The 24,863-nt window shown below is 45.3% G+C and overlaps 3 protein-coding genes across 4 annotated transcripts in view; all 3 read left to right on the top strand.

The window, feature by feature from the left end:
• The window catches only part of LOC105045260 (universal stress protein A-like protein), a 28,396-nt gene extending 5,833 nt beyond the window's left edge, over nt 1-22,563 (top strand). The window contains exon 4 of one of the 2 annotated variants that reach the window (XM_010923499.4): nt 22,210-22,563. In XM_010923499.4, coding sequence (XP_010921801.1) covers nt 22,210-22,225 — 16 coding nt within the window. In that variant the 3' untranslated portion in view covers nt 22,226-22,563. Of the gene's footprint in view, nt 1-16,234; nt 16,567-22,209 lie in introns of those variants that run through there. The other variant, XM_010923508.4, reaches the window with a different exon arrangement.
• On the top strand, nt 813-6,789 carry LOC140855602 (uncharacterized). The gene is made up of 3 exons (XM_073251705.1): nt 813-968; nt 5,648-6,121; nt 6,210-6,789. The coding sequence occupies exons 1-3, from the start codon at nt 813-815 to the stop codon at nt 6,696-6,698; spliced, it is 1,119 nt and encodes a 372-aa protein (XP_073107806.1). The 3' UTR covers nt 6,699-6,789.
• Nucleotides 22,233-24,410, top strand: LOC140855768 (large ribosomal subunit protein uL15y-like). The gene is made up of 2 exons (XM_073252483.1): nt 22,233-22,364; nt 22,646-24,410. Exons 1-2 carry the CDS (start codon nt 22,237-22,239, stop codon nt 22,947-22,949), a joined length of 432 nt encoding a protein of 143 aa, XP_073108584.1. The 5' UTR covers nt 22,233-22,236; the 3' UTR covers nt 22,950-24,410.
• The last annotated feature ends 453 nt before the right edge of the window (nt 24,411-24,863 follow it).

Below are 24,863 nucleotides of genomic sequence, written 5' to 3'. Positions count from 1 at the left end.
ATAATAATAATAATAATAATAATAATAATAATAATAATAATAATAAACTACATTAGGTGAACCATTTTGCGCACATGTTTGGATGCTTCCGTTTGATTGTCCTTATTTTTTAATTTTTCATAATTATTTGGAAGATATTTTGTTGGATTTGACTCTTAATATGTTTTAATTATTATTTAATCAGATTTAATTTTTTGAATCAGCTATATATTCTGAATTAATTATAATGAGTTCAATTAATTAAAGAGTCCTATTTCTGATAAGATTTAGATTGAAAGTTCAACTCTAATTAGGAATAAGTCTTTTAATGAGACGAGATAAGTGCAGGTATAAATAGAGGGGGTCAGCTTTCTTTTCTCTAATTCTTAAGAGGGTGTGACGATTTTCATCGATCGTTTATGTTAAGGAGGGTGAGGGGAGAGAAGATCAGCCATTTGTGAAGGAATATCAGATGCTCTGCGGGCTACGTCATCATTGTATTGGCGAGATGATGGTGCAAGATATGACTTATTTATAATTTTGATTTTTGCATGAATATCAGAGTAGGATCCATATATAAAGAGATTAAATTATTTAATATGTGATATCAGAGCTCTGGTTTCATTGTTTGTATTCATGTAAAAATTTATGAATTATTTTTGAATTATTAAAATCATATTTTTGTATTTTTTGAAATAAAGCAAGGTTTAGGAAATTAAATAATATTTTCTTAATTTTTTGAAACTAAAAAATAATAGCTTTTTGGGGTCGACAGTGAAGGACGTCTGCATCATCCGGCAAACGGGGCAACAGCCACGGCTGCGGTCATATCGATGGTGGATCGGATGGTGGTGGCGATGGGCTGCAGTCGTGGGGACCACGGCTTTTGCCACGATAGCGCGAGGTGGTGGGTTTTTCCACTGTCCTCCGACGAAGGGGTGGTCCGCCGCCCTCCCTTCTGGCCTCTCCGGTGGTTGAGATGGCAAAGAGTGGCCGTTCGGCCTCCCGTTTGATGCATGGGGAGGCTCGGCCATGGGCGTTTTGGGGCTTTGATCGGAGCAACGAGAAGAGGAAGAAGATAAAGTTCCAAATGGGTTTAGGTTTTGGTTCCAACTTGAAATTCGAAATCCGGGTTGGATCCATTTAGAGAAAAAAGTATTTTTCAATAAACCCTTTATAAAGTTTGTATTATGTAAAAGGCCCTCTTCAGTAATTGATTGAATTAGTTTAGGGATTTTTACAATTTAGTCCCAAATAAAATAGTAAATTGCATTAAGATCCCTATAGTTTTTTGATAGACTTATTTAAAAAAATTATTTTACAGAAAAGCCTCTTTTTTTATATGAGATTTACGGTTTAGTCTTCCATTATTAAGTTTTTGGTAAAATCACTATATCTTTTTCGTTTTACATCCAATTTGAACGATTTTTGAACCGTTGGACTCGTAATGGCTGGAAGAACATTTTGATTCTATTCTCATCATGATGGAATATTTGAATAATTTATATATTATTTATTTTGTAATTCCACTCATTATTACAATGTTCAAGTATATTTTCACGTAGCCCCAATGGATCCGAAGCATTCTATGAATCTTGGGTAGCTGAGTCATCGAGGGCTAATAATTTTCTCTTTCATTATAGTTTTGGAATTGCATAAAAATGTATCAGTTACAGTTGACCTAAAGGTGATAGTAATTTGATACATAATTAACAGGAAAAGGTTGACTAATTTGAATTGTATAAAGACGAAAAGTTCTATATCCAAGGGTGGGAATAACTTCGAATTTTTGTAATCATGTTAGTTAATCATTGAAAGTGTAACTAACTAATGTTAGTTAATCATTGGAAGTGGAGCAGAGTAGTGGCCATTACTGTGGCCTGCCAGGGAGTGATAGAGCCACGCGGGATCTGTCGCAAGAAGTGGAGCAGAGTCGTGGCCGTTACTGCGGCCTGCCAGGGAGTAATGGAGTCGCGCGGAATCCGTCGCAGGAAGTGGAGCAGAGTCGTGGCCGTTACTGCGGCCTGCCAGGGGGTCCAGGCCTGTCGGCCGAAGTTCGGTTGAGGTGCCTGACGGAAAAGAGGTAGTTATCCATCTGAGAGGAGCTCGGATGCTGCAAATCCTGTTGGGGTGCCTTGGGCGCTACGGCGGCAGGTGAGGACCTCTTGCCGTAGGAGCTCGGTCAGAGGCTTTCCGCAGATGCCGTCCGGTTTCGCGCAGACTTGGACAGAGGGCCGACCGACGGTGGCTGTCGGATGGCGCTGGAGAGATTCGTCCGCATTGGAAGCTCGTATGAAGGCTTACGGTGGGAATCCGGTACAGACCGCTCGTGGTAGAAGTCTGAAGTAGATCGTTTGTAACGGAAACTCGGAGTGAGTTGCTTGCGATAGGAACTCGGAGTCCGGCCCTCGTAGGAGTTCGGGGTGAGGTCTGCCTGCAACAGGAGTTCAGGATGGAAGTCCGGCTCCCGTAGGAGTCCGGATGAAGTCTACCTGCGATTGAAGTCGGGGACGAGGTCCGGCTCCCGTAGGAGTCCGGATGAAGTCTTCCCTTAGTTGAAGTCGGGGACGAAGTCCGACTCCCGTAGGAGTCCGGATAAAGTCTACCTGTAGTTGAAGTCGGGGACGAAGTCCGGCTCCCGTAGGAGTCCGGATGAAGTCTTCCCTCAGTTGAAGTCGGGGACGAAATCCGGCTCCCGTAGGAGTCCGGATGAAGTCTACCCGCAGTTGAAGTCGGGGACGAAGTACGGCTCCCGTAGGAGTCCGGATGAAGTCTACCTGCAGTTGGAGTCAGGGACGAAGTCTGGCTCCCGTAGGAGTCCGGATGAAGTCTTCCCTCAGTTGGAGTCGGGGATGAAGTCCGGCTCCCGTAGGAGTCCGGATGAAGTCTTCCCTCAGTTGGAGTCAGGGACAAAGTCCAGCTCCCGTAGGAGTCCGGATGAAGTCTACCTGCAGTTGAAGTCGGGGATGAAGTCCGACTCCCGTAGGAGTCCGGATGAAGTCTACCTGCAGTTGAAGTCGGGGACGAAGTCCGGCTCTCGTAGGAGTCCGGATGAAGTCTACCTGCAGTTGAAGTCGGGGACGAAGTCCGGCTCCCGTAGGAGTTCGGATGAAGTCTATCTGCAGTTGAAGTCAGGGATGAAGCCCGGCTCCCGTAGGAGTCCGGATGAAGTCTTCCCTCAGTTAGAGTCGGGGACGAAGTCCGGCTCCCGTAGGAGTCCGGATGAAGTCTACCTGCAGTTGAAGTCGGGGATGAAGCCCGGCTCCCGTAGGAGTCCGGATGAAGTCTTCCCTCAGTTGGAGTCGGAGACGAAGTCCGGCTCCCGTAGGAGTCCGGATGAAGTCTACCTGCAGTTGAAGTCGGGGACGAAGTCCGGCTCCCGTAGGAGTCCGGATGAAGTCTATCTGCAGTTGAAGTCGGAGACGAAGTCCGGCTCCCGTAGGAGTCCGGATGAAGTCTACCTGCAGTTGAAGTCGGGGACGAAGTCCGGCTCCCGTAGGAGTCCGGATGAAGTCTATCTGCAGTTGAAGTTGGGGACGAAGCCCGGCTCCCGTAGGAGTCCGGATGAAGTCTTCCCTCAGTTGGAGTCGGGGACGAAGTCCGGCTCCCGTAGGAGTCCGGATGAAGTCTATCTGCAGTTGGAGTCGGGGACGAAGCCCGGCTCCCGTAGGAGTCCGGATGAAGTCTTCCCTCAGTTGGAGTTGGGGACGAAGTCCGACTCCCGTACGAGTCCGGATGAAGTCTACCTGCAGTTGAAGTCGGGGATGAAGTCCGACTCCCGTAGGAGTCCGGATGAAGTCTACCTGCAGTTGAAGTCGGAGACGAAGTCCGGCTCCCGTAGGAGTCCGGATGAAGTCTACCTGCAGTTGAAGTCGGGGATGAAGTCTGGCTCCCGTAGGAGTCCGGATGCAGACCAGAAGGTGGTCGACCACTACCGGGACTCGGGTAAAGTCTGCCCATCGTGGAGAATCCGGCCCACACTGGTGGCAGTTTATCCGTCGGCAGAACTTGGGAACGTTACGGAGGCTCGACCGCCGGAGAGGTTCGGGAAGATGTCGCCGAAGGTCGGACGTTGGTAGAACCCCTGGAGGGTCACTCCTGGTATGAACTTCGGCTGGGGGGGTATTTTATACCCAATACCAGTCCCCCTACTTCTGAGTTTGAGTTTCGAATGAAGGAAGTACAGAGAAATTTTCACAGTCGAAGTTGTCCTCTTGAATCCTGTGCACGATCGCCCTCATTTAATGCGCGCGTGCCGGAGTCTTTTCAAATCGGAGCGATCTGAAGGGACCTTTCGGAATTTTCGCTGGAGCGTTGGTCCAGGCACGGTGCAGTAATGGCCCTGTCAGTTGTTAGCTGCTTTTAGCCGTCTGCTATGGCGAGTGGGACACGTGGCGAGCGTGGGTCGGCCTGGGGTGATCCGCGATCATTATAGCGCCGGATCCCAGGGGCTATTTAAACCCGCCTTTCCGCCTTCAGAAGTTTTGTTCCGCCTGAAAGTTCCGTCGGTGTCTACCCTCTCTCCAAGAGCTCTGACCCTCTTTGGCGTCCACCTTGGCCCTAGGCGTTCTTCGAGTCGTCCTTGTCCTCGCATCTCTGCATCCTTCGGAGTGACTTAGGTTAGTCCCGAAACTTTCGCTTCTCTTCTTGCCATCTAGGTGCCCTTTCTCTTCCATTTTTCTTCCGTCGTATTCTCCTGGTTTGGTCCCCTGTGAACCTTTCGTCTCTTATTTCGCCTGATTTCTCCGGGACTTTTAGGGTCCTTGTTTGAAATGTCTTCTGGCACCTTCGCCTCTAGTGGTTTCAAGAGTTCGTCCGCCTCAGCCCTCCAGAACCCTCATCTAGGGCTGGGCCTCGTCCGATTTTTGCGCCAGGCGCCATTTCTTGTTTCCTGACTTCGGATGAGCTTTTGTTGATAAGAGTTCAATACGGAGTTCCTCCGGAGTACGATTTGGAGCTTCCTGATCCCGTCGACCGGGCTAGCACCCCCCGTCTGATCGTTTCTGTCTGTACCAGGAGGCCTTCGATGCTGGGCTCCATCTTCCGCTTTCGCCCTTCGTCGTCGCTCTTTTCCGTTTTTTAGACATTTCTTTGGCTTCAGTCACGCCGAATTCCTTTAGGTTTCTGATAAGGTTTCTCTTCCTTTGCCACGTAGTCGAAGTTCAGCCGTCTCTTTCTTTGTTTAGGCATTTTTACACTTTCAAGCGCCACCCCTCGACCAAGGACTGGTGGTACTTCTCTCCCCAGTTCGGCAAGAAGGGGTTACTGAAGGGTGCTCGCTCTTCGATCCATAATTGAAAGGAAAAGTACCTCTACGTCTAGTGCCCGATCTTGAAGCTGGGACTGCCCCCTTGGGGCTCCCTAAGGGACTCTGTCCGTCGGGCCCCCAACCTGGGGGAGGACGACCTTCAGGCCGCCGGAAGCTTCTCAGTTATTCGACTCCTTCCCTTTCCAACCTTCTGAAGGAGCAGTTTTTGTTCAACATCGGCTTGAGCCCCCTGAATCCCACGAGTATCCCATCTTTCATTTCTTCTTCTTTTCTCCTGCTCTTCTTCTCTCTTCTTTTTCTTTCTTTCTCTTCTTTTTTTTTCTCTTTTTTTTTCTCTTTTTTTTTTGTGTGTCGCTTCTTCCTTTTTCACTCCATTACTGATCTCTCTTTTTTTTTTAGGAATGGACGTCGAAGCAGTGCGGACGCTCGCCAGGGGTCTCAAGGCCCACAAAAGAAAAAGGCGCCGCGGCCTCCGGATCGGTAAAGAAGGCCAGAACGGAGGAGACGAGCTCGGCCACGCCTGCCCAGGCGGCCCTCGCGGTCGACGTGCCTTCAGACGTCGAGCCTCCGGCTCCCCGGGCCTCTTCAAAGAGTTCCCCCGCTGAGGTTCTCGCTTCGGGGGTCCGCTTCGAGGAGGTGCCAGGGGTTGAGAGGGAGAGGAGAAGGAAGTCGGTGGCCCGTAGGGTGAGTAGCCACCGGGCCGCCAACGAAGAGCCCCACGGTTCCGAAGAAGAGCCAGGGGAGAATCCCTTTAATGACAGGGACTTGATAAAGCGACTGATCAACGGCTGCATCCTGTCTGAAGTCGTCCAGAGGATTGATCGTGCCGATCCCGAACAGCGGGTTTGGGACTCTCTAGGATCCTTTCTCGAGGTAAACAGGTTTACTATCCTCCTTCTCTCCGCTCCTTTGTTTAATTAATTCTTCGACTTTCATTCTGACCTCCTGGCCGTCCTTGCAGATCGGACATCAGCTCCTTGCCAACATCGAGGCGACGAACCGGGCGAGAAGGGATGCCATCCAGGCGGAGGAGAGTCGTCGGGCTGAAGTCGTCCGCTTCAAAGAAAAAGTTGCTGAGGTAGCCAACCTCCAAGAGGCCCTTGAGAAAGAAAAACAGATCTCGGAGGAGACGGTGAGGAAGGCGGAGGCCGAGATCGCGAATTTGACGGAGCAGATTTCGATTCTGATCTCGGAGGCCAGGGTCCTAGCAGTAGAGGAGTTTAAGGCCTCCGCGGAGATGAGGGACCTGAACGTCAAATTCGATCAAAAAGCATTCATCAAAGGGTTCGAGCTCTGCCAGGAGAAGGTGGTCAAGAAATTTTTCGAGTTCGATCTCAGCTTCTTGAACGAGGTATCTGAAGACGAAGTCGGGCCCTCTCCCACTGCCACCGTCACCGCAGCATCCCTTCCAAGAACACCGAGCTCCCCGACTTCTACTTCAGAGGTCTGAGATCTCTGACTTTGTATTTTTCTTTTATTGCAATTTTTCTTTTCCCTCTTGTCTTTAAGGAACATTCAATCAATAAAATTGGGTTTCTCCATACGGAGGGCTTCTCCACTCTTCTTCCCCCCTCTCTCTCTTTTTTTTTTCTCTGCAATGAGACGCGCCTTGACGCTTTTGTCTCCCGATGGCAGTGTCCTGCCGAAGCACTTCCCTTGCCACAGGGAATTCCGCTGAAGTCCACGATCCAACGTCTGAAGAAGAAAGTTCATCATTTAACAAAAAGGTCGAAGGAGATGGATGGCGAACTTCGCAGGTTTAGGGAGAGTCACTCTGAGGCCATCGCGGAGGCCACCCACTTTCGGAACCTCCATGTGAAAGGGATCATGGAGTACAGTCGGAGGAAAGCGAACTTCGAGAAGGAGCTCGAGGAATACAAGAAGTGCGCCAGCGACCGATCCTGGGCTCAAACTGCCAAGATCAGCTCTCTCAGAGTGGAGCTGTCGGCTGCACAGGAGAGGATTAGCCAGTTGGAAGGAAGCTCGTCCCGGCTTCCGACTCGGGCCGACTGCGATCGGGAATGGTCGAAGTTCTCCGACCTTCAGCAATAGCTCCAGGATATCGAGGCGAGCTACGACGCTTATCGGACCGGCTGGTGCAAGCAGGTGGACGACTATAAGGGGAAGCTCAGGATGGCGACCGACGAGGTTGCCCGCCTTCAATGGCAGCTAGCTGAAGGAGCTCAGTTTGCTCCTATTCGAGATTCTGACGAACTCCAATCCCTGAGAAGAATCGTAGAAGAGCTATCTGTCGTCCTTGGGGAGGGAAAGATCGAACTGCAGCAATTGAAGATCCAGCTGGTATACGAGCAGCGGACAGTCAAGAATGCGGAGGCGGAATCTGAGGTCCTGAGAAAAAGGCGTCGAGAGGCGGAGAACGAAAGTCAGTGACTTCATCGGAGATATATGGAGATGCTAATGAGAGAGAAGGAATTGGAAGAAGAAGTCGAAAGCTTAAGGCACTCCTTGATGAGGGTCGAAGCCGAAAGTTCGAAGTCGGAAGAAGTCAGGTCCCCTTAGGGCTCTTTTTGTCTTTCGTCCTTCTATGTGTCTTCTCTTGCCGCTTGTTTGTTTGTTGGCGTTGTTGTTTTTCTTTTTCTTTTTGATGCCGATGTCGTCTGGAGGTTCTTGGTCGTCGCCGCATCGGCTTGCTTTTCTTGTCATCTTTTTTCTTCAGCCTCAAGGGCTCTGTAATGTATACTTAATTAATGACATGGAAAGGGAATTTTTCGTTACCTCTTTTACTTATGTGTTGAATTGTCATTTGCCGAGCTTCCTTCGACTTTTGCATTGTTCGATATCGATGCCGTTCGAAAGTACTCGATCGCCGTCGCATTGACCCGTCCTTCTGTTTATGGCCGCTGATTTATCTGGGACCACTCGGATTTGATGCCTTCTTTCGAAGTTCGAGCTTGGAGATCCGGGCTTATCGTCGCCCTGAGGAAGCCGCCTTATCTCTGGCTCGTGTTGAGAGCTTTCTTGAAGGTCGGGGATCTTGATAAGAACCCCAATCCTCGCTGAGATGAGGTTCCTTGCATCTTTGATGCAATTTGTTTTCCATTCGTCGCTGATGCAGTCTGTCGCTTTCCTTTTTAACTCCCATTTTTTTCTTTTCTTTTTTCGAGTGAGGGTTTTCTCTCCGCTCTTGGTGGGGTCGCGGGAGCGCGAAGGGGTCGCTGGGAGGGTTCCCTTCTTATCTAGTCTTGAACGACCAGACCTTAATTGATGTCAGGACGAGGTTCTTCCCCTATTTCTGACGTAATCGATTTTAGCTCAGGTTAGGACGAGGTCCTCCTCTTGTCTCTAACAGGGCTATGGGGGCACATATGGGCGTTGTGGGACCTCTCCCCCCATCTGGTCTAAGTGTAACCGGGCCTTCGACCTTGCTCAAGTTAGGGCGAGGTTCTCCTCCTGTCCCTAACAGGACTGTGGAGGCACATATGGGCGTTGCAGGGCCTCTCCCTCCATCCGGTCTAAGGGTAACCGGGCCTTCGACTTTGCTCATGTTAGGGTTAGGTTCTCCTCCTGTCCCTAACATGGCTGTGGGAGCGCATATGGGTGCTGCATGGCCTCTCCCCCCATCCGGTCTACAAATAATCGGGCCTTCGACCTTGCTCATGTTAGGGCGAGGTTCTCCTTCTGTCCCTAACATGGCTGTGGGGGCGCATATGGGCGCTGTATGGCCTCTCCCCCCATCCGGTCTGCAAATAATCGGGCCTTCGACTTTGCCCACATTAGGATTTATTTTCGTTGTCCGAAGGAGTCATCCCCTATCGTTACAAGTCCATGCCAGAAAGGAAAAGATGTGCAGATCTGAAAGGAATCTTGATTTAAAGCGGGGTCGTTCGTAATACATTTACAAGTTTTCAAATTTCAGGGTCGTGGAAGGTCTGCTTCTTGTCAAGGTCCTCCAGAGACGGAGTTGATGATCCCAATTGGAGGCCGATCTCCAAGCTGCTCTTCCCTCCTTGGCGGCTCAGGTTGCGGCAGGATCCTTGGTCGATCTTCTCTACCCTCAGGTCGGCGTCGAATGAACCTGTCGAGCCGGCCTCGTCGGATGAGCTCCTCGATCTCGTCTTGGAGCTGAATGCATTTCTTCGTGTCGTGGCCGTGGTCACGATGGTAGAGGCAGAACTTATTAGGATTGCACTTCCCGGGGTGCGTGGGCATCCTCTCTGGCCTCAGGAGCTGCTCTCTGACCTCCATCAGCACTTGGATTTTCGATGCGTTGAGGGGGGCATAGCTGCGGAATCTTTCTGGGGGAGAGCCCCGCCGAGCCCGACGCTCCGGGCTTCCCTACCTACATGCTCAGGGAGGAGTCTAGGCGCGTTTGTGCCCGGGAGGAGTTCGAGAGCGTGGTCGAGCTTCTCTCGGCCCTTTTTCGACTGCGGGCTTACTCGGGCCTCCCGCCTGCCGCTCTCTCGCGGTCTCCTCATCCTTCATTTTGAAGGCTTCTTCTGCTCGGGCGTACCCTTCGGCCCGAGCCAACAGATCAGCAAAATCCTTGGATACTTTTTTTTTAGGGAGAATAAAAGGTCGTTCTTCTGAAGGCCGCCTTTCAGAGCGGCCATCGCTACCGATTGGTCCAAGTTTCGGACCTCCAATGCGGCGACATTGAAACGGTTGATGTAGGCCCGAATGAACTCTCCCTCCCTCTGCTTGATGTTGATGAGGGACTCCGAACCCTTCCGGGGACGCCGGCTGCTAACAAAATGAGCCACAAACCGGTGGCTCATCTGATCAAAGGAAAAGATGGTATCCGGCTTCAGCGTCGAGTACCAGTTTCTCATCGCTCCCTTCAAGGTGGATGGGAAGGCTCGGTATAGGATGGCGTCGGGCGCGCCATGAAGCAGCATCATTGTCCGGAAGGCCTCCAGATGGTCAACTGGGTCCGAAGTCCCGTCGTAGCTTTCAAATTGAGGGAGCTTGAAGTTTGGCGGGATCGGTTCCTGCATGATCATTTGAGAAAAAGGAGGGTCAGTACAAATATCCTCACCATAAGCGGGGGGAGCGTGGCGGAGTTTTTCGATCCGTCGGTTCATCTCCTGGAGCTTCCGGTCCAGAAAATCCTCTCGACTACGGGTCTCGAGGGTCTTCTGGCAGAATGAAGGTAGAGATCTTCCAGGGGTGGAATCGTGATCCGACTGAGGGCTCTCCACCCTCGGATTCGTCTTTCCGAGAAAGACGGGGCGACTGGCCCAAGTGGCCCGTCCTACCGTCGGATTTTGGAGTTTCGGTGACATTCTCTCCAGTCGCACTGACGCCTGCGGCTGTTGCTGTTGCTGCATGGCCTACACCGCTTCAGCGAGGCCTTTGACCTGCTGGGCCAGTAAGTCGAATTGTTTCGCACCAACCGCTGTTGCCGGAGGAGGAGGAGGTTGGGAAACTGGAGGTGAGGTCGGAGCCGGAGATCTGGCCGCGGAGGTCGTGGATCGTCGTGTGGATGCTTTGCGGGGAGGCATCGGGCAAAGATCTAGTGGGGGAAGGAGGAAAGGACGTCGGAAAAGATTACCGAAGACGGTCCCGTTGAGTGTTCCTTTAAGAACAAGGATACTGCGAAGACACAGGTCCTTCCTCTAGCGCCAATCCTGTTGGTGCAAAAATCCGCCTGCGTCGGACAAGCTGGAGTCGAAGGAGCCGCGATCACCGTCGGGACCTGCAAAAGAAGTCTAAATCGGAGGTGGGGGGTGCTCCGGCAAGATCCTCCGACGCTCAAGTCAGTTCTCTGCCTCAACAAGAATGGAGTGCTCGAACGAAAAATTTAGCAGAGTTTTGAGATAGAAAATGGGAGCTTAGAGAATAACGTATCTGGGGTCCCCTTTTTATAGGCGGAGGGTGCAAATAGATGATAGCGACATTTGTAACCGTCTGTCAATGGGCCGTTCGGGGCCAGGAGAAGTTTGTTATGAAGAGTAGTGGAGTGGAATCATGGCCATCACCGTGATCTGCCACGTGGAGTCTGTTGCGGGGAGTGAAGCGGCATCCGTTGTCGCGACTTGCCAGAGGGTGGAGGAGCTGCGCGGTATCCGTCACAGGAAGTGGAGCAGAGTAGTGGCCATTACTGTGGCCTGTCAGGGAGTGATGGAGCCACGCGGGATCTGTCGTAGGAAGTGGAGCAGAGTCGTGGCCGTTACTGCGGCCTGCTAGGGAGTAATGGAGCTGCACAGAATCCGTCGCAGGAAGTGGAGCAGAGTCGTGGCCGTTACTGCGGCCTGCCAGGGGGTCCAGGCCTGTCGATCGAAGTTCGGTTGAGGTGCCTGGCGGAAAAGAGGTAGTTATCCATCTAAGAGGAGCTCGGATGCTGCAAATCCTGTTGGGGTGCCTTGGGCGCTACGGCGGCAAGCGAGGACCTCTTGTCGTAGGAGCTCGGTCAGAGGCTTTCCGCAGATGCCGTCCGGTTTCGCGCAGACTTCGGCAGAGGGCCGACCGACGGTGGCTGTCGGATGGCGCTGGAGAGGTTCGTCCGTAATGGAAGCTCGTATGAAGGCTTACGGTGGGAATCCGGCACGGACCGCTCGTGGTAGAAGTCTGAAGTAGATCGTTTGTAGCGGAAACTCAGAGTGAGTTGCTTGCGATAGGAGCTCGGAGTCCGGCCCTCATAGGAGTTCGGGGTGAGGTCTGCCTGCAACAGGAGTTCAGGGCGGAAGTCCGGCTCGCGTAGGAGTCCAGATGAAGTCTACCTGTGGTTGAAGTCGGGGACGAGGTCCGGCTCCCGTAGGAGTCCGGATGAAGTCTTCCCTTAGTTGAAGTCGGGGACGAAGTCCGGCTCCCGTAGAAGTCCGGATAAAGTCTACCTGCAGTTGAAGTCGGGGACGAAGTCCAGCTCCCGTAGGAGTCCAGATGAAGTCTTCCCTCAGTTGAAGTCGGGGACGAAATCCGACTCCCGTAGGAGTCCGGATGAAGTCTACCTGCAGTTGAAGTCGGGGACGAAGTCCGGCTCCCGTAGGAGTCCGGATGAAGTCTACCTGCAGTTGAAGTCGGGGACGAAGCCCGGCTCCCGTAGGAGTCCGGATGAAGTCTTCCCTCAGTTGGAGTCGGGGACGAAGTCCGGCTCCCGTAGGAGTCCGGATGAAGTCCACCTGCAGTTGAAGTCGGGGACGAAGCCCGGCTCCCGTAGGAGTCCGGATGAAGTCTTCCCTCAGTTGGAGTCGGGGACAAAGTCCGGCTCCCGTAGGAGTCCGGATGAAGTCTATCTGCAGTTAAAGTTGGGGACGAAGTCCGGCTCTCGTAGGAGTCCGGATGAAGTCTACCTGCAGTTGAAGTCGGGGACGAAGTCCGGCTCCCGTAGGAGTCCGGATGAAGTCTATCTGCAGTTGAAGTCGGGGATGAAGCCCGGCTCCCGTAGGAGTCCGGATGAAGTCTACCTGCAGTTGAAGTCGGGGACGAAGCCCGGCTCCCGTAGGAGTCCGGATGAAGTCTTCCCTCAGTTGGAGTCAGGGACGAAGCCCGGCTCCCGTAGGAGTTCGGATGAAGTCTACCTGCAGTTGAAGTCGGGGACGAAGTCCGGCTCCCGTAGGAGTCCGGATGAAGTCTACCTACAGTTGAAGTCGGGGACGAAGTCCGGCTCTCGTAGGAGTCCGGACGAAGTCTACCTGCAGTTGAAGTCGGGGACGAAGTCCGGCTCTCGTAGGAGTCCGGATGAAGTCTATCTGCAGTTGAAGTCGGGGACGAAATCCGGCTCCCGTAGGAGTCCGGATGAAGTCTTCCCTCAGTTGGAGTCGGGGATGAAGTCCCGCTCCCGTAGGAGTCCGGATGAAGTCTACCTGCAGTTGAAGTCGAGGACGAAGTCCGGCTCCCGTAGGAGTCCGGATGAAGTCTTCCCTCAGTTGGAGTCGGGGACGAAGTCCGGCTCCCGTAGGAGTCCGGATGAAGTCTACCTGCAGTTGGAGTCGGGGACGAAGTCCGGCTCCCGTAGGAGTCCGGATGAAGTCTACCTGCAGTTGAAGTCGGAGACGAAGTCCGGCTCCCGTAGGAGTCCGGATGAAGTCTTCCTGCAGTTGAAGTCGGGGATGAAGTCCGGCTCCCATAGGAGTCCGGATGCAGACCATAAGGTGGTCGACCATCGTTGGGACTCGGGTAAAGTCTGTCCGTCGTAGAGAATCCGGTCCACACTGGTGGCAGTTTATCCGTCGGCAGAACTTGGGAATGCTACGGAAGCTCGGCCGCCGGGGAGGTTCGGAAAGATGTCGCCGAAGGTCGGACGTCGATAGAACCCTCGGAGGGTCACTCCTGGCATGAACTTCGACTGGGGGGTATTTTATACCCAACACTCTAAATGGATGCATGTTTAAAATTTTTCGGTACATGCATAAACTTGCAGTTCCATCCAGCAGAGAAAACCTGTATGTGAATGGAATTTAATAATAATAATAATAATAATAATAGTAGTAATAATAATCATAATAAACTACATTAGGTGAACCATTTTGTGCACATGTTTGGATGCTTCCATTTGATTGTCCTTATTTTTTAATTTTTTATAATTATTTGGAGGATATTTTGTGGGATTTGACTCTTAATATATTTTAATTATTATTTAATCAGATTTAATTTTTTTGGGTCAGTCACATATTCTGAATCAATTATAATGTGTTCAATTAATTAAAGAGTCCTATTTCTGATAAGACTTAGACTGGAAGTTCAACTCTAATTAGGAATAAGTCTTTTCATGAGACGAGATAAGTGCAGGTATAAATAGAGAGGGTCTGCTTTCTTTTCTTCAATTCTCAGGAGGGTGTGACGATTTTCATCGATCGTTTATGTTAAGGAGGATAAGGGGAGAGTAGATCAGCCATTTGTGAAGGAATATCAGATGCTTTGCGGGCTACATGATCATCATATTGGCGAGATGATGGTGCAAGATATGACTTATAATTTTAATTTTTGCATAAATATCAAAATAAGATTCATACATAAAGAGATTAAATTATCTAATATGTGATATCAGAGCTTTGGTTTCATTGTTTGTATTCATGTAAAAAGTTATGAATTATTTTTGAATTATTAAAATCATATTTTTATATTTTTTGAAATAAACCAAGGTTTAGGAAATTAAATAATATTTTTTTAATTTTTTGAAACTAAAAAATAATAATTTTTTGAGGTCGACAGTGAAGGACGTCCGCGTCGTCCGGCAAACGGGGCAACAGCCACGGCAACGGCCATGTCGGTGGTGGATCGGATGGTGGCGGCGGTGGGCTGCGGCGGCGACGTTTCGTGCGGCGGCGTTGGGAACCACGGCTTTTGCCATGACAGTGTGAGGCAGTGGGTTTTTCCATTGTCCTTCGACGAAGGGGTGGTCCGCCGCCCTCCCTTCTGGCCTCTCCGGTGGTTGAGATGGCAAAGAGCGGCCGTTCGGCCTGCCGTTCGATGCATGGGGAGGCTTGGCCATGGGCGTTTAGGGGCTTTGATCGGGAGCAACGAGAAGAGGAAGAGGATAAAGTTCCAAATGGGTTTGGGTTTTGGTTCCAATTTGAAATTCGAAATCCGGGTTGGATCCATTTAGAGAAAAGGGTATTTTTCAATAAACCCTTTATAAAGTTTATATTATGTAAAAGGCCCTCTTCAGTAATTGATTGAATTAGTTTAAGGATTTTTACAATTTAGTCCCAAATAAAATAGTAAATTGCATTAAGATCCCTGCAGTTTTTTGATAGACTTATTTAAAAAAATTATTTTATAGAAAAGCCTCTTTTTTGTATAAGATTTACGATTTAGTCTTCCATTATTAAGTTTTTGGTAAAATCACTATATCTTTTTCGTTTTACATCCAATTTGGATGATTTTTGAACCGTTGGACTCGTAATGATTGGAAGAACATTTTGATTTTATTCTCATGATGGAATATTTGAATAATTTATATATTATTTATTTTGTAATTTCACTCATTATTACAATGTTCAAGTGTATTTTCACGTAGCCCCAATGGATCCGAAGATGAATCTTGGGTAGCTGAGTCATCGAGGGCTAATAATTTTCTCTTTTATTATAGTTTTAGAATTGCATAAAAATGTATCAGCTACAGTTGACCTAAAGGTGATAGTAATTTGATACATAATTAACAGGAAAAGGTTGACTAATTTGAATTGCATAAAGACGAAAAGTTCTATACCCAAGGGTGGGAATAACTTCGAATTTTTGTAATCATGTTAGTTAATCATTGAAAGTGTAACTAATATGATGGGTGACAGTTTAAACATGAATTATATGTACATGCTATAATTATTGTTCTTACTTATATTTTTATATTATTGTTGGTTATGATTTGTGTGATGCATGTTTTGGTATTATTTATTATGTTTAAATTTGTGATTAAATTAGTTGCGACACTTATTGTATACTACGATTCTTTTTCAAAGGTATTTTATAATTGTATAATAAGTGTTATTAGCAGAATTGTTATGAAATCGCATCATGATCGTAATTATGAGCATGTTCTTTTACTTACAGCTATGATCCTTACTACATTCTCTTCGCATCTATCTAACATTTCCATATTGAATAGATCAAATTATCCTAATTGGCACGAGCAGTTTTTTATTGTTTTAGAATGCTTAGACTTAGATTTGGCCCTTCATAAGTCTCAACCTGATCGACTTACTCCCACTAATTCTCCTGATTATAAGGAATATTGTGAAAAGTGGGAGCATTCTAATAGATTCTCTCATGATTATTAAGAGTTCCATAGCAAGAAACATTAGAGGATCTGTTTCTAATAACGAATTGGCCTCTGAGTACCTTTTCTCTGTAGAATAATAATTTATCAGGTCAAGTAAAGCTTTTACTGGTATCTTAATGAACAAGTTAACATCTATGAAATATAATGAATTTTCAAGAGTGGGAAAGCATATTATGGAAATGCGTGATATAGCTAAAAAATTGAATGATTTGGATATGACAGTATTTGAAAATTTTCTTGTCCAGTTTGTTTTCAATTCTCTTCCATCCCAGTTTATCTAATTTAAGATTTATTACAACACATATTAGGAATCATGGTCAATGAATGGACTCATCTTTCAGTGTGTGCAAGAGGAAGAGATGTTGAAACAGGAAGGGATCTCAATTATTCATGTAGTTTCACAGGAGCGTCCGAAAAGAAAGAAGGCGAAGAAAGAAAATAAAGGATCTAGCAATCCACCAAAGAAAGGATCTCACAAATTGAAATGTTTCTTCTGTAATAACAAGAGACATATCAAGAAGGATTGTGAGAAAAGAAAAAATTGGTTCAGAAGGAATAGTATTCCCTTATCACTTGTTGTTTCAAAACTAATTTCATTAATTTCCTTCTAATACCTAGTAGATTGATTTGGGTGCTGCAATTCATGTTTCTAATTTATTGCTGGGATTTCTTTCAAATCGAAAGTCAAATGATAGAGAGCGGTGGATCTTTATAAAGAATTGGATGAAGTTCAAGGTTATTTTAGTTGGAACCTATAGATTTATTACAGACATCGGATTTCAATTAGATTTATACGATGTTTTTTATGTTCCTTCAGTATTTAGGAATTTAATTTTTTTATCAAAACTTGATTTAGACGGTTTTTCATTTATTTTTGCAAATTCAAGTTTTAAATTAATAAAAAAAATTATTTTAGTTGGTACTAAAATATTATGCAATAGATTATATAAATTAAATTTAGATTTTTCTTTTGAACAATCTTTATTTATTTTAAATGTCAATGTTAAAATAAAATATGATATTATAAATGAGAGTTCTTCAATATTGTGGCATAGATGATTAGGTTACATATCAAAAGAAAGGATGACTAAATTGGTTAAGAAAGATGTTTTATCAAATCTAAATTTTAGTGATTTTGGTATGTGCATCGATTGCATTAAAGGAAAATAAATTAAAAGTCATAAAAAGTATGCCAGTAGAAGTCAAGGACTCTTAGAATTGATACATATTGATATTTGTGGCTATTTTACATCATATTTTGGAGGGCAAAAGTATTTTATCATCTTTATTAATGATTTCTCACGTTGTGAGTCTGAAGCTTTGGAAGCCTTTAAGGTGTACAAAGTTGAAGTAGAAAATCAATTGGACAGAAAAATTAAAATTATGAGATGTAATAGGGATGGTGAATACTATGTAGATATGATGAATCTGATCATAATTTTGGATCGTTTGTCAAATTTCTTGAACAGCATGGCATTGTAGCACAGTATACTATACCAAAAAATTTTCAACAAAATGATGTGGCTGAAAAGCGTAATTGCATCTTGATGGACATGATGAGGAGTATGATTGGTAATTTCTTATTACCTTTGAATTTGTGGGGAGTAGTCTTGCTATATATATTCTAAATCGGATACCTAATAAGATCATTTTTAAAACTCTTTTTGAGTTATGGATGAATAGGAAATCAAGTTTAGGACATTTATATGTTTGGGATTGTCCTGCAGAGGCTCAACTATATAATTCATAAGAAAAGAAATTGGATCTCAGAACTGTTGGTTGTTATTTTATAGGATATCCAGAAAGATCAAAGGATTTTAAATTTTATTAGCCATCATACACCATTAGAATTATTGAAACTGAAACTACTAAGCTTATTGAGGATGGTGAAAATAGTGGTAGTGTGAATCGTATAATGTGGTATTACAGAAAATAAGAGAATCTTTTTCTATTACAGTAATATCTAAAGATATTTCATATGAATCTGATTCGATTGAAAATAATCACAAGAATAATACTGAATCTGAAATATTATAGAGATTTACTAGAATTAGAAGATCTGTTATTTCAGATGATTATATTGTTTATTTACAAGAATGTGATTATGATATTAGGATGAAGGATGATCCAGTTTCATTTAAGGATGTCATAAATAGCGATGATTCTGAATTTTGATTAGATGTCATGAAAGATTAGATGGAATCCATGATTAAAATTGAAGTCGGAAAATTTGTCGAATTGTTGAAAGGATTTAAGACTGTAGGTTGTAAATAGATTTTTAAGATCAAATGGGATTCCAAGGGTAATATTGAAAGATATAAGTCTAGACTTGTATCAAAAGGATTCACTCAGAAAGAAAGCATTAATTTTCATAAATTTTTTTTTCTTATTTTTGGAAAGGATTCATTCAGAATCATTATGGCATTAGTAGCTTATTTTTGTTTAAAGCTACATCAAATGGATGTCAAGACTGTGTTCTTGAATGGGGATTCAAAGGAAGAGGTATATATAGAACAGTCCGAAGGATTTTTAGTGCAAAAAAATAAAAGACTGGTATGTAAATTAAAGAAATTCATATATGATCTTAAACAAGTTTTCAGACAATGGTACGTAAAGTTTAATCATATCATTGCTTTCTTCGGATTTAAAAAAGAACATTGCTGATCAATGTGTATATCTAAAGGTGAGTGGGAGTAAATTTATATTTTTGGTTCTATATGTGGATGATATCTTACTAGTCAGCAATGATTTGAGTCTCTTGTATAAAATTAAAAATTCTTTTTTGAATATTTTGATATAAAAAATATGAAACACACTTTTTATGTTCTTGATATAAAAATCTATTGTGATAGGAATAAGAGGTTACTTGGTTTATCTCAGAAGAATTATATTACTAAGATTCTAGAAAGATTTGGAATGTCAAGCTGCTTATCAAGTGAAATGCCAATTGTTAAGGATGATAAATTCAGTAAATTTCAATATTCCAGAAATGAGATTGAGAGAAATCAGATGAAGGATATATCCTATGCATCTGCAGGGGGTAGTCTGATGTATGCTCAAGTATGTATTTGTCCTGATATCAGTTTTGCTTTGGGAAAGCTTGGTAGATATCAGAATGATTCAGGTATGGACCACTAGAAAGCTGCCAAGAAAGTGATGCGGTATCTTCAAAAGACTAAAGATTACATATTCACTTATAGGACGACTGATCAGTTGGAGGTGATCTATTATTCAGATGCAGATTATACTGATTGCCTCGATAGTAGGAAGTCCACATCTTGTTACATCTTCTTATTGACTGGTGGAGCAATTTCATGGAAGAGTGCAAAACAGCACATTATTGCCTTCTCTACTATGGAAGCTGAATATATAAGCTGTTACGAGGCTTTTTTACACGTTTTATGGTTGAGAAAATTCATCTCGGGGCTCAGAGTTATGGATTCTATTTTCAAATCGCTGAGAATTTATTACGACAATTCTGCTGCAGTTTCTTTCTCTAATAGTAGTAAGATGACCAATGCAAACAAGCACATTGATGTTAAGTATCTTGCTGGGAATGAGAGAATTAGTAGTCGTTAGGTGTCTATTGATTTTATTGGTACTGTTTGTATGATAGCTAATTCTTTGACGAAAGGTTTAGTGTCCAAAGTTTTCAAAGAGCATGTAAAAGTTATGGACATTTGTCATTGAGATATTTAATTTATAATAAATACTTATTTTGAGATCTCTTAATGGTTTGATAACTGTTATTGTTTTTGTTTAATTATTGTTTGTATACATTATGATTGATTTTTGTTAAAAATTAAAAAAAATAGAAGTGTCATTCATATGACATAATAGTGGGATCATTATCATAGGCATTATGGTTTTTGATACCCTATGCATTTCAGTATATAAGACTGGGTTAAGTGAGAATTATTCATGTTATGGTATTTGGAAGGAAATATATCAATTGAGATATATAATCGTCATGATCTACATTAATGGTTTTTACTTAATCAAAGTATAAAAGATCTTTCAAGAAATAAATAATTGGATAGATAATTGGGTAGTTTTAAAAATGAGTGCGCACTTGTCGGGTCAATTTCAAAATTTTGATTCAGGACAGTTGTTTTTGAAAATTAAAATATTTTTTAAAAAATAAAATATTTTTAAAAAATTAAAAAATTATTTTTAAGTGATAATATAAGCCAAATAGAAGAATATTGGATTTGACTCCTAATATGACCTAATTATCATTTAGTCAGATTTAACTTTTTGGGTAAGCCACATCTGAATCAATTACAGTGAGTCCAATTAATTAAAAAGTCTTATTCCTGAAAAGACTTAGAGTAGAAGTTCAACTCTAATTAGAAATAAGTCTTTTAATGGGAGAAGATAAGTGTAGGCATAAATAGAGGTGGTCTGGTCCCATTTCTCCAACTTTCAAGAGGGTGTGACGATTTTCATCGATCGTTCGCATTAAGGAGGGTGGGTGCTCCACTGTTTAGTTGTCCAACCATCATGTGTTGGGATACTGAAATGATCACTTAGATGGTCATATGTGAGATCTGATTAGATTGCATTATGTTCGGTTTGGCTGCAGTCAGGTTTGCATTATATGAACTTCTTTTGTTAGACCTTAAAATGAGAAGATGATAAACTATACTATAGGTCCACAAAGTGATTGGGTCTCTCCAGCTCATACCCGAGTCGAGTAAGATCTCATTTGACCTAACTCATATAATCATAACCTGGATCGATTATGTTTAAATTCTGACCCATTTTCAGAATCAAGCTCGGACGATCTATTTTATGACCAAATATATCCAATTATGCCCTTCAAGATGGAACGCGGCAAGGTCTTTTGCATGAAAAATCATTTCAATCTTTCACTTATGCGCAATCGCCTAATCATACTTTTGAGTCGCTTTGAGATGCATCATCCAATGTTAGTGTATCTGTTCATGCTTGATTGTGTATCTCAAAGTATGATCGGACAGTCGTGTGCATGGTGAAAAACCAATATGGTCTTTGGTGCAGAAAGACCTAGTCTGATATCATTCCAGATTCTATATAAATTGATTTGAAATATGCATAGAAATATCGTTAGTCAATATATATTATTAGTGACAATATGCCAAATGGTTCATTGGATTCTTCTAAAATAACTAGTTATAATGAGTATAAATTATCATTGTGTGATACTAAAACTAGAACTTTATGAAGTCTACAAGCATCTAGAAGGTCCTAAGACCTTGAAAAACCTGGCAACCATGGAAAAACTTGCCACGGATATATCTCCCCAGCTTGATATTATCCAATTTGTAAATGCATTCTGATTATATTTTTCATGTGAAAGAATGGTTCATCTTCTTTCACGATGTCAACTATTTAATCACATCCTGCATATATCTCAAAGCACTTTAACTTTTCATTGCATCTGTTTGTATGGATCTCAAAGCGGTCATTTCGCAATCCAATGGTTTGTTTTAACTGAGCTTAACATTTGGTTTGTGATGAGGAATTAGAATTAAAATGGGTTGGAATGAAAGTCGGAATGGTTATATCTTTCCATTTATTTGGTTTCAGGGGAAGAGTGATGATTGGATTTTAAGGCATTAATATTATATAGTTCAATTTTGACAAAGCCATGTAAATCAGGCTTCTAGATTGTCCATCTTAGACTGAACTAGGTTAGAATTGTACAACGTATTCTCGAAGCACTGCAATTCTCCACCACCAAAAAGAGCAGACTTTAACAATGCATTCTTTTAATTACAAATAACAATCCAGAAAAACCTTCTCAAAAGGCGGGCGTGCGCGTGCGTGCCTACCTGTGCGTGTGTGTCTCGATCCTCCAGTTCTTACTTTCATCCTCTCCCTTCTTTGTTTTTCTTTTTTTATTTTAGATATTTTGTATTTTGTAGGCCATCCTTGTTTCAGTAGCTGTAGTTCGGAGAGAACCCCGACAAAGATGTGCATTTGATTTTGACGGAGGAGCTGGTTTTAGAATCTGCACAAGTATTACTCTTTAATTGAGAAAAAAAAAATTTATAATCAGTCTAATATGAAAAAAATTATAGTTGGATCATCATCATTTATCATATTTAAAATATTTATAAAAAAATAATTATGTGATATTTATTTAAATTATTTAAATTATTTATTTATTTTTTTAATATTTTAATATACGGTCATCTATTTTTTGATAGATATTTTGAAAATATGTTTGACCATAATTTTTTCAACCAAAACTATTTCTAGCGGGCGTAAACTTGTTTATCTTTTATATTTTTTTCAGTGGCAAACGGATTTAACGCGCACTTCAATGCTGGGATCAGCACTCAGCCTAGTAGACGGCACCTTTGCATTACCGAGCGCAGGCTACAACCAAATTAGTTTAATAAGAAATGTGACCATATACTCAGGTGAATTGAAGGATTTCAATTGCAAAAGGTAACTCCTTCCCAAGCAAGCATGACCTTCTTTGTGGGCATTAGTTTTAGATGGCATTCAAGTCTTTAAATTAGGTGTCTGAATTACTCTATCTTATAGTTGATTATTTTCTCACTTAATGTCGTTCTATGCCCCCAAATAAGCCACACAAAAAATTAAGTGAGAAACAACAGCATTAAAATGGTGTTTTCTTCCAATATTTGAAATTGCAGCACTTGTTTGGGATTTCTTAATTATAATTAGAGGTGGCTTAATACTAATTGGTAAGTGTTGGTGCAAAGGGGTGGAGTTGATCCCAACTTTAGCGGGAAAGGGGTGGAGTTGATCCCCGAAGGCGGAGGAGGCAACGACGACCGCCACCCGAGACGCTCCGGCAAGGTCGGCACGCGTTACTTCCACCGTCCCCGCAACAAGTTCTACTGCCCCACCGTCAACGCCGACCGCCTCTGGTCTCTCGGCCCCGACGGCGTCAAGGATCCCGTCATGGCTTGTGACGTCTATTCTGCCCTCTTGACCGGTATCACCCCGCCTTGCTGCCCCGAGATTCGCGGGCAGAATAGCTTCCCCGACAGCCCCCGTTATTAAACCCCTGTTGTTGAAGGAATTCTTCCTTGGGCTCTCTCTAGAGCGACGGAGATCTTCACCGGCCGCCATTCTCCTTCTCTCCTTCCTCCAAACCCTAAAAAATTCCCTCGAGGACAGCCTCCCGAGTTGATAACGAGGTATAAAGGAAGGAGACAGGGACTGGGTCGAGAGGAGCAGGACTCTCAGATGAAAGAACAACGCCAGAATGAAGCTGCGAATGGGCCGAGGGGTTTAAATAGCCGATGGATCCTGGCGCAGTTATGGCGGCAGGTATTCCTGGGCCAACGGATGTGTGTCGCGTGGCGCGCTTATCCCCTTCACCGCCATCGAGGGTTGACCGCTCGCGAATTCCCGCAGAGCGACGCTTAGGATTGCGTTTCGACGGGAGCTCCGAAAAGACTTTTCAAGTCACCTTCACCGAAAAACGGATTCTGACGTGCGCGCATTAAATGGGGGCGGCAGTGCGCAAAGTTCGAAGAGGCGATTCCGGCTGCGCGCATCTCTCTCTGTACTTCCTTCGCTTGAAATTCAAACTCGGAAGTAGGGGGACTGGTGTTGGGTATAAAATATCCGCAGCCGAATTCAACAGCAGAACGGCTCCGCCCGGACTCCTACGGGAGCCGAGCTCCTCCATCAACAGCAGAACAGCTCCGCCCGGACTCCTACGGGAGCCGGGCTCCATCGACGACATCAGCACAGCTCCGCCCGGACTCCAACAGGAACCGGGCTCCGTCGATATCAGCACAGCTCCGCCCGGACTCCAACAGGAGCCGGACTCCGCCGCCATCAGCACAGCTCCGCCCGGACTCCTACGGGAGCCGGACTCCGCCGCCTTCATCAGAACAGCTCCGCCCGGACTCCCACGGGAGCCGGGCTCCACTCTCAAGTATCAACTGCTGGTAAGCTCAATCCGGACTCCTATCAGAGCCGGACTTCACCCTTGACTTTGTTTGCAGCGCAGCTCCGCCCGGACTCCTACGGGAGCCGGGCTCCGCCGCCATCCGCACAGCTTCGCCCGGATTCCTACGGGAGCCGGACTCCGCCGCCTTCATCAGAACAGCTCCGCCCGGACTCCCACGGGAGCCGGGCTCCGCTCTCAAGTATCAACTGCTGGTAAGCTCAATCCGGACTCCTATCAGAGCCGGACTTCACCCTTGACTTTGTTTGCAGCGCAGCTCCGCCCGGACTCCTACGGGAGCCGGGCTCCGCCGCCATCAGCAAGTGCAGCTCCGCCCGGACTCCTACGGGAGCCGGGCTCCACCATCGACAGCAGTTGCAGCTCCGCCCGGGCTCCGCTCTCGGTACCAATTGCTGGAGGAGCCGAGCCTTAAGGGAGCCGAACCTCATCCCTGACGCCAACGACTACAGCCGCAGGCAGACTCCTCCCGGATTCTCACAAAGGCCGAACTCCGACCACTGCCGAGCCTTGATCAACAGATCTGTGTCCCTTGGCAGATAACAATAACTGCCATGATCCTGTTCCACTTCCTGTAGCGGATTCCACGTGGCTCCACCTCCCCCTGCGACAGGTGCTGCACGATCCCACTACTCTCTGACAGGTTGTGTCAACAGCTATGATGCTGCTCCGCTCCCCGCGGTAGGTGCTGCACGATCCCACTACTCGCTGACAACTAGCAGTAACGGACGCCGCCCCACTACCTGCTACAGGCCCTATGTGGCGGGATATGACGATGGTCACGTGTCTGCTCCATTATCTTTCGCAATCAATTCCCCTGACCATGGGCGGCCCACTACCAGGCGGTTACACACGTCGCTATCAGTCCGTTGCCTCCCCCACCTATAAAAGGGGGGACTCAGATACGTTATTTTTTAAGCTCTTTTGCCTTATCTCAAAATTCTGCTAAATTCTCTGTTCGAGCACTCCATTCTTGTTGAGGCAGAGAACTGACTTGA

This window comes from Elaeis guineensis, chromosome 2 (assembly GCF_000442705.2).
Source record: "Elaeis guineensis isolate ETL-2024a chromosome 2, EG11, whole genome shotgun sequence".
Taxonomy (NCBI): Eukaryota; Viridiplantae; Streptophyta; class Magnoliopsida; order Arecales; family Arecaceae; genus Elaeis; species Elaeis guineensis.
This window is presented reverse-complemented; position numbering and strand designations above follow the sequence as displayed.

Bases quoted from the DNA above. Each gene is read 5' to 3' on its own strand.
- LOC140855768 (XM_073252483.1), top strand. From the start codon at position 22,237: ATGCTGGGATCAGCACTCAGCCTAGTAGACGGCACCTTTGCATTACCG. The intron at 22,365-22,645 runs GTAACTCCTTCC...GTTGGTGCAAAG, and splicing joins AAGGATTTCAATTGCAAAAG to GGGTGGAGTTGATCCCAACT.
- LOC140855602 (XM_073251705.1), top strand. From the start codon at position 813: ATGGTGGATCGGATGGTGGTGGCGATGGGCTGCAGTCGTGGGGACCAC. The intron at 969-5,647 runs GTGGCCGTTCGG...TTTTTTTTTTAG, and splicing joins GGTGGTTGAGATGGCAAAGA to GAATGGACGTCGAAGCAGTG. The intron at 6,122-6,209 runs GTAAACAGGTTT...CCGTCCTTGCAG, and splicing joins CTCTAGGATCCTTTCTCGAG to ATCGGACATCAGCTCCTTGC.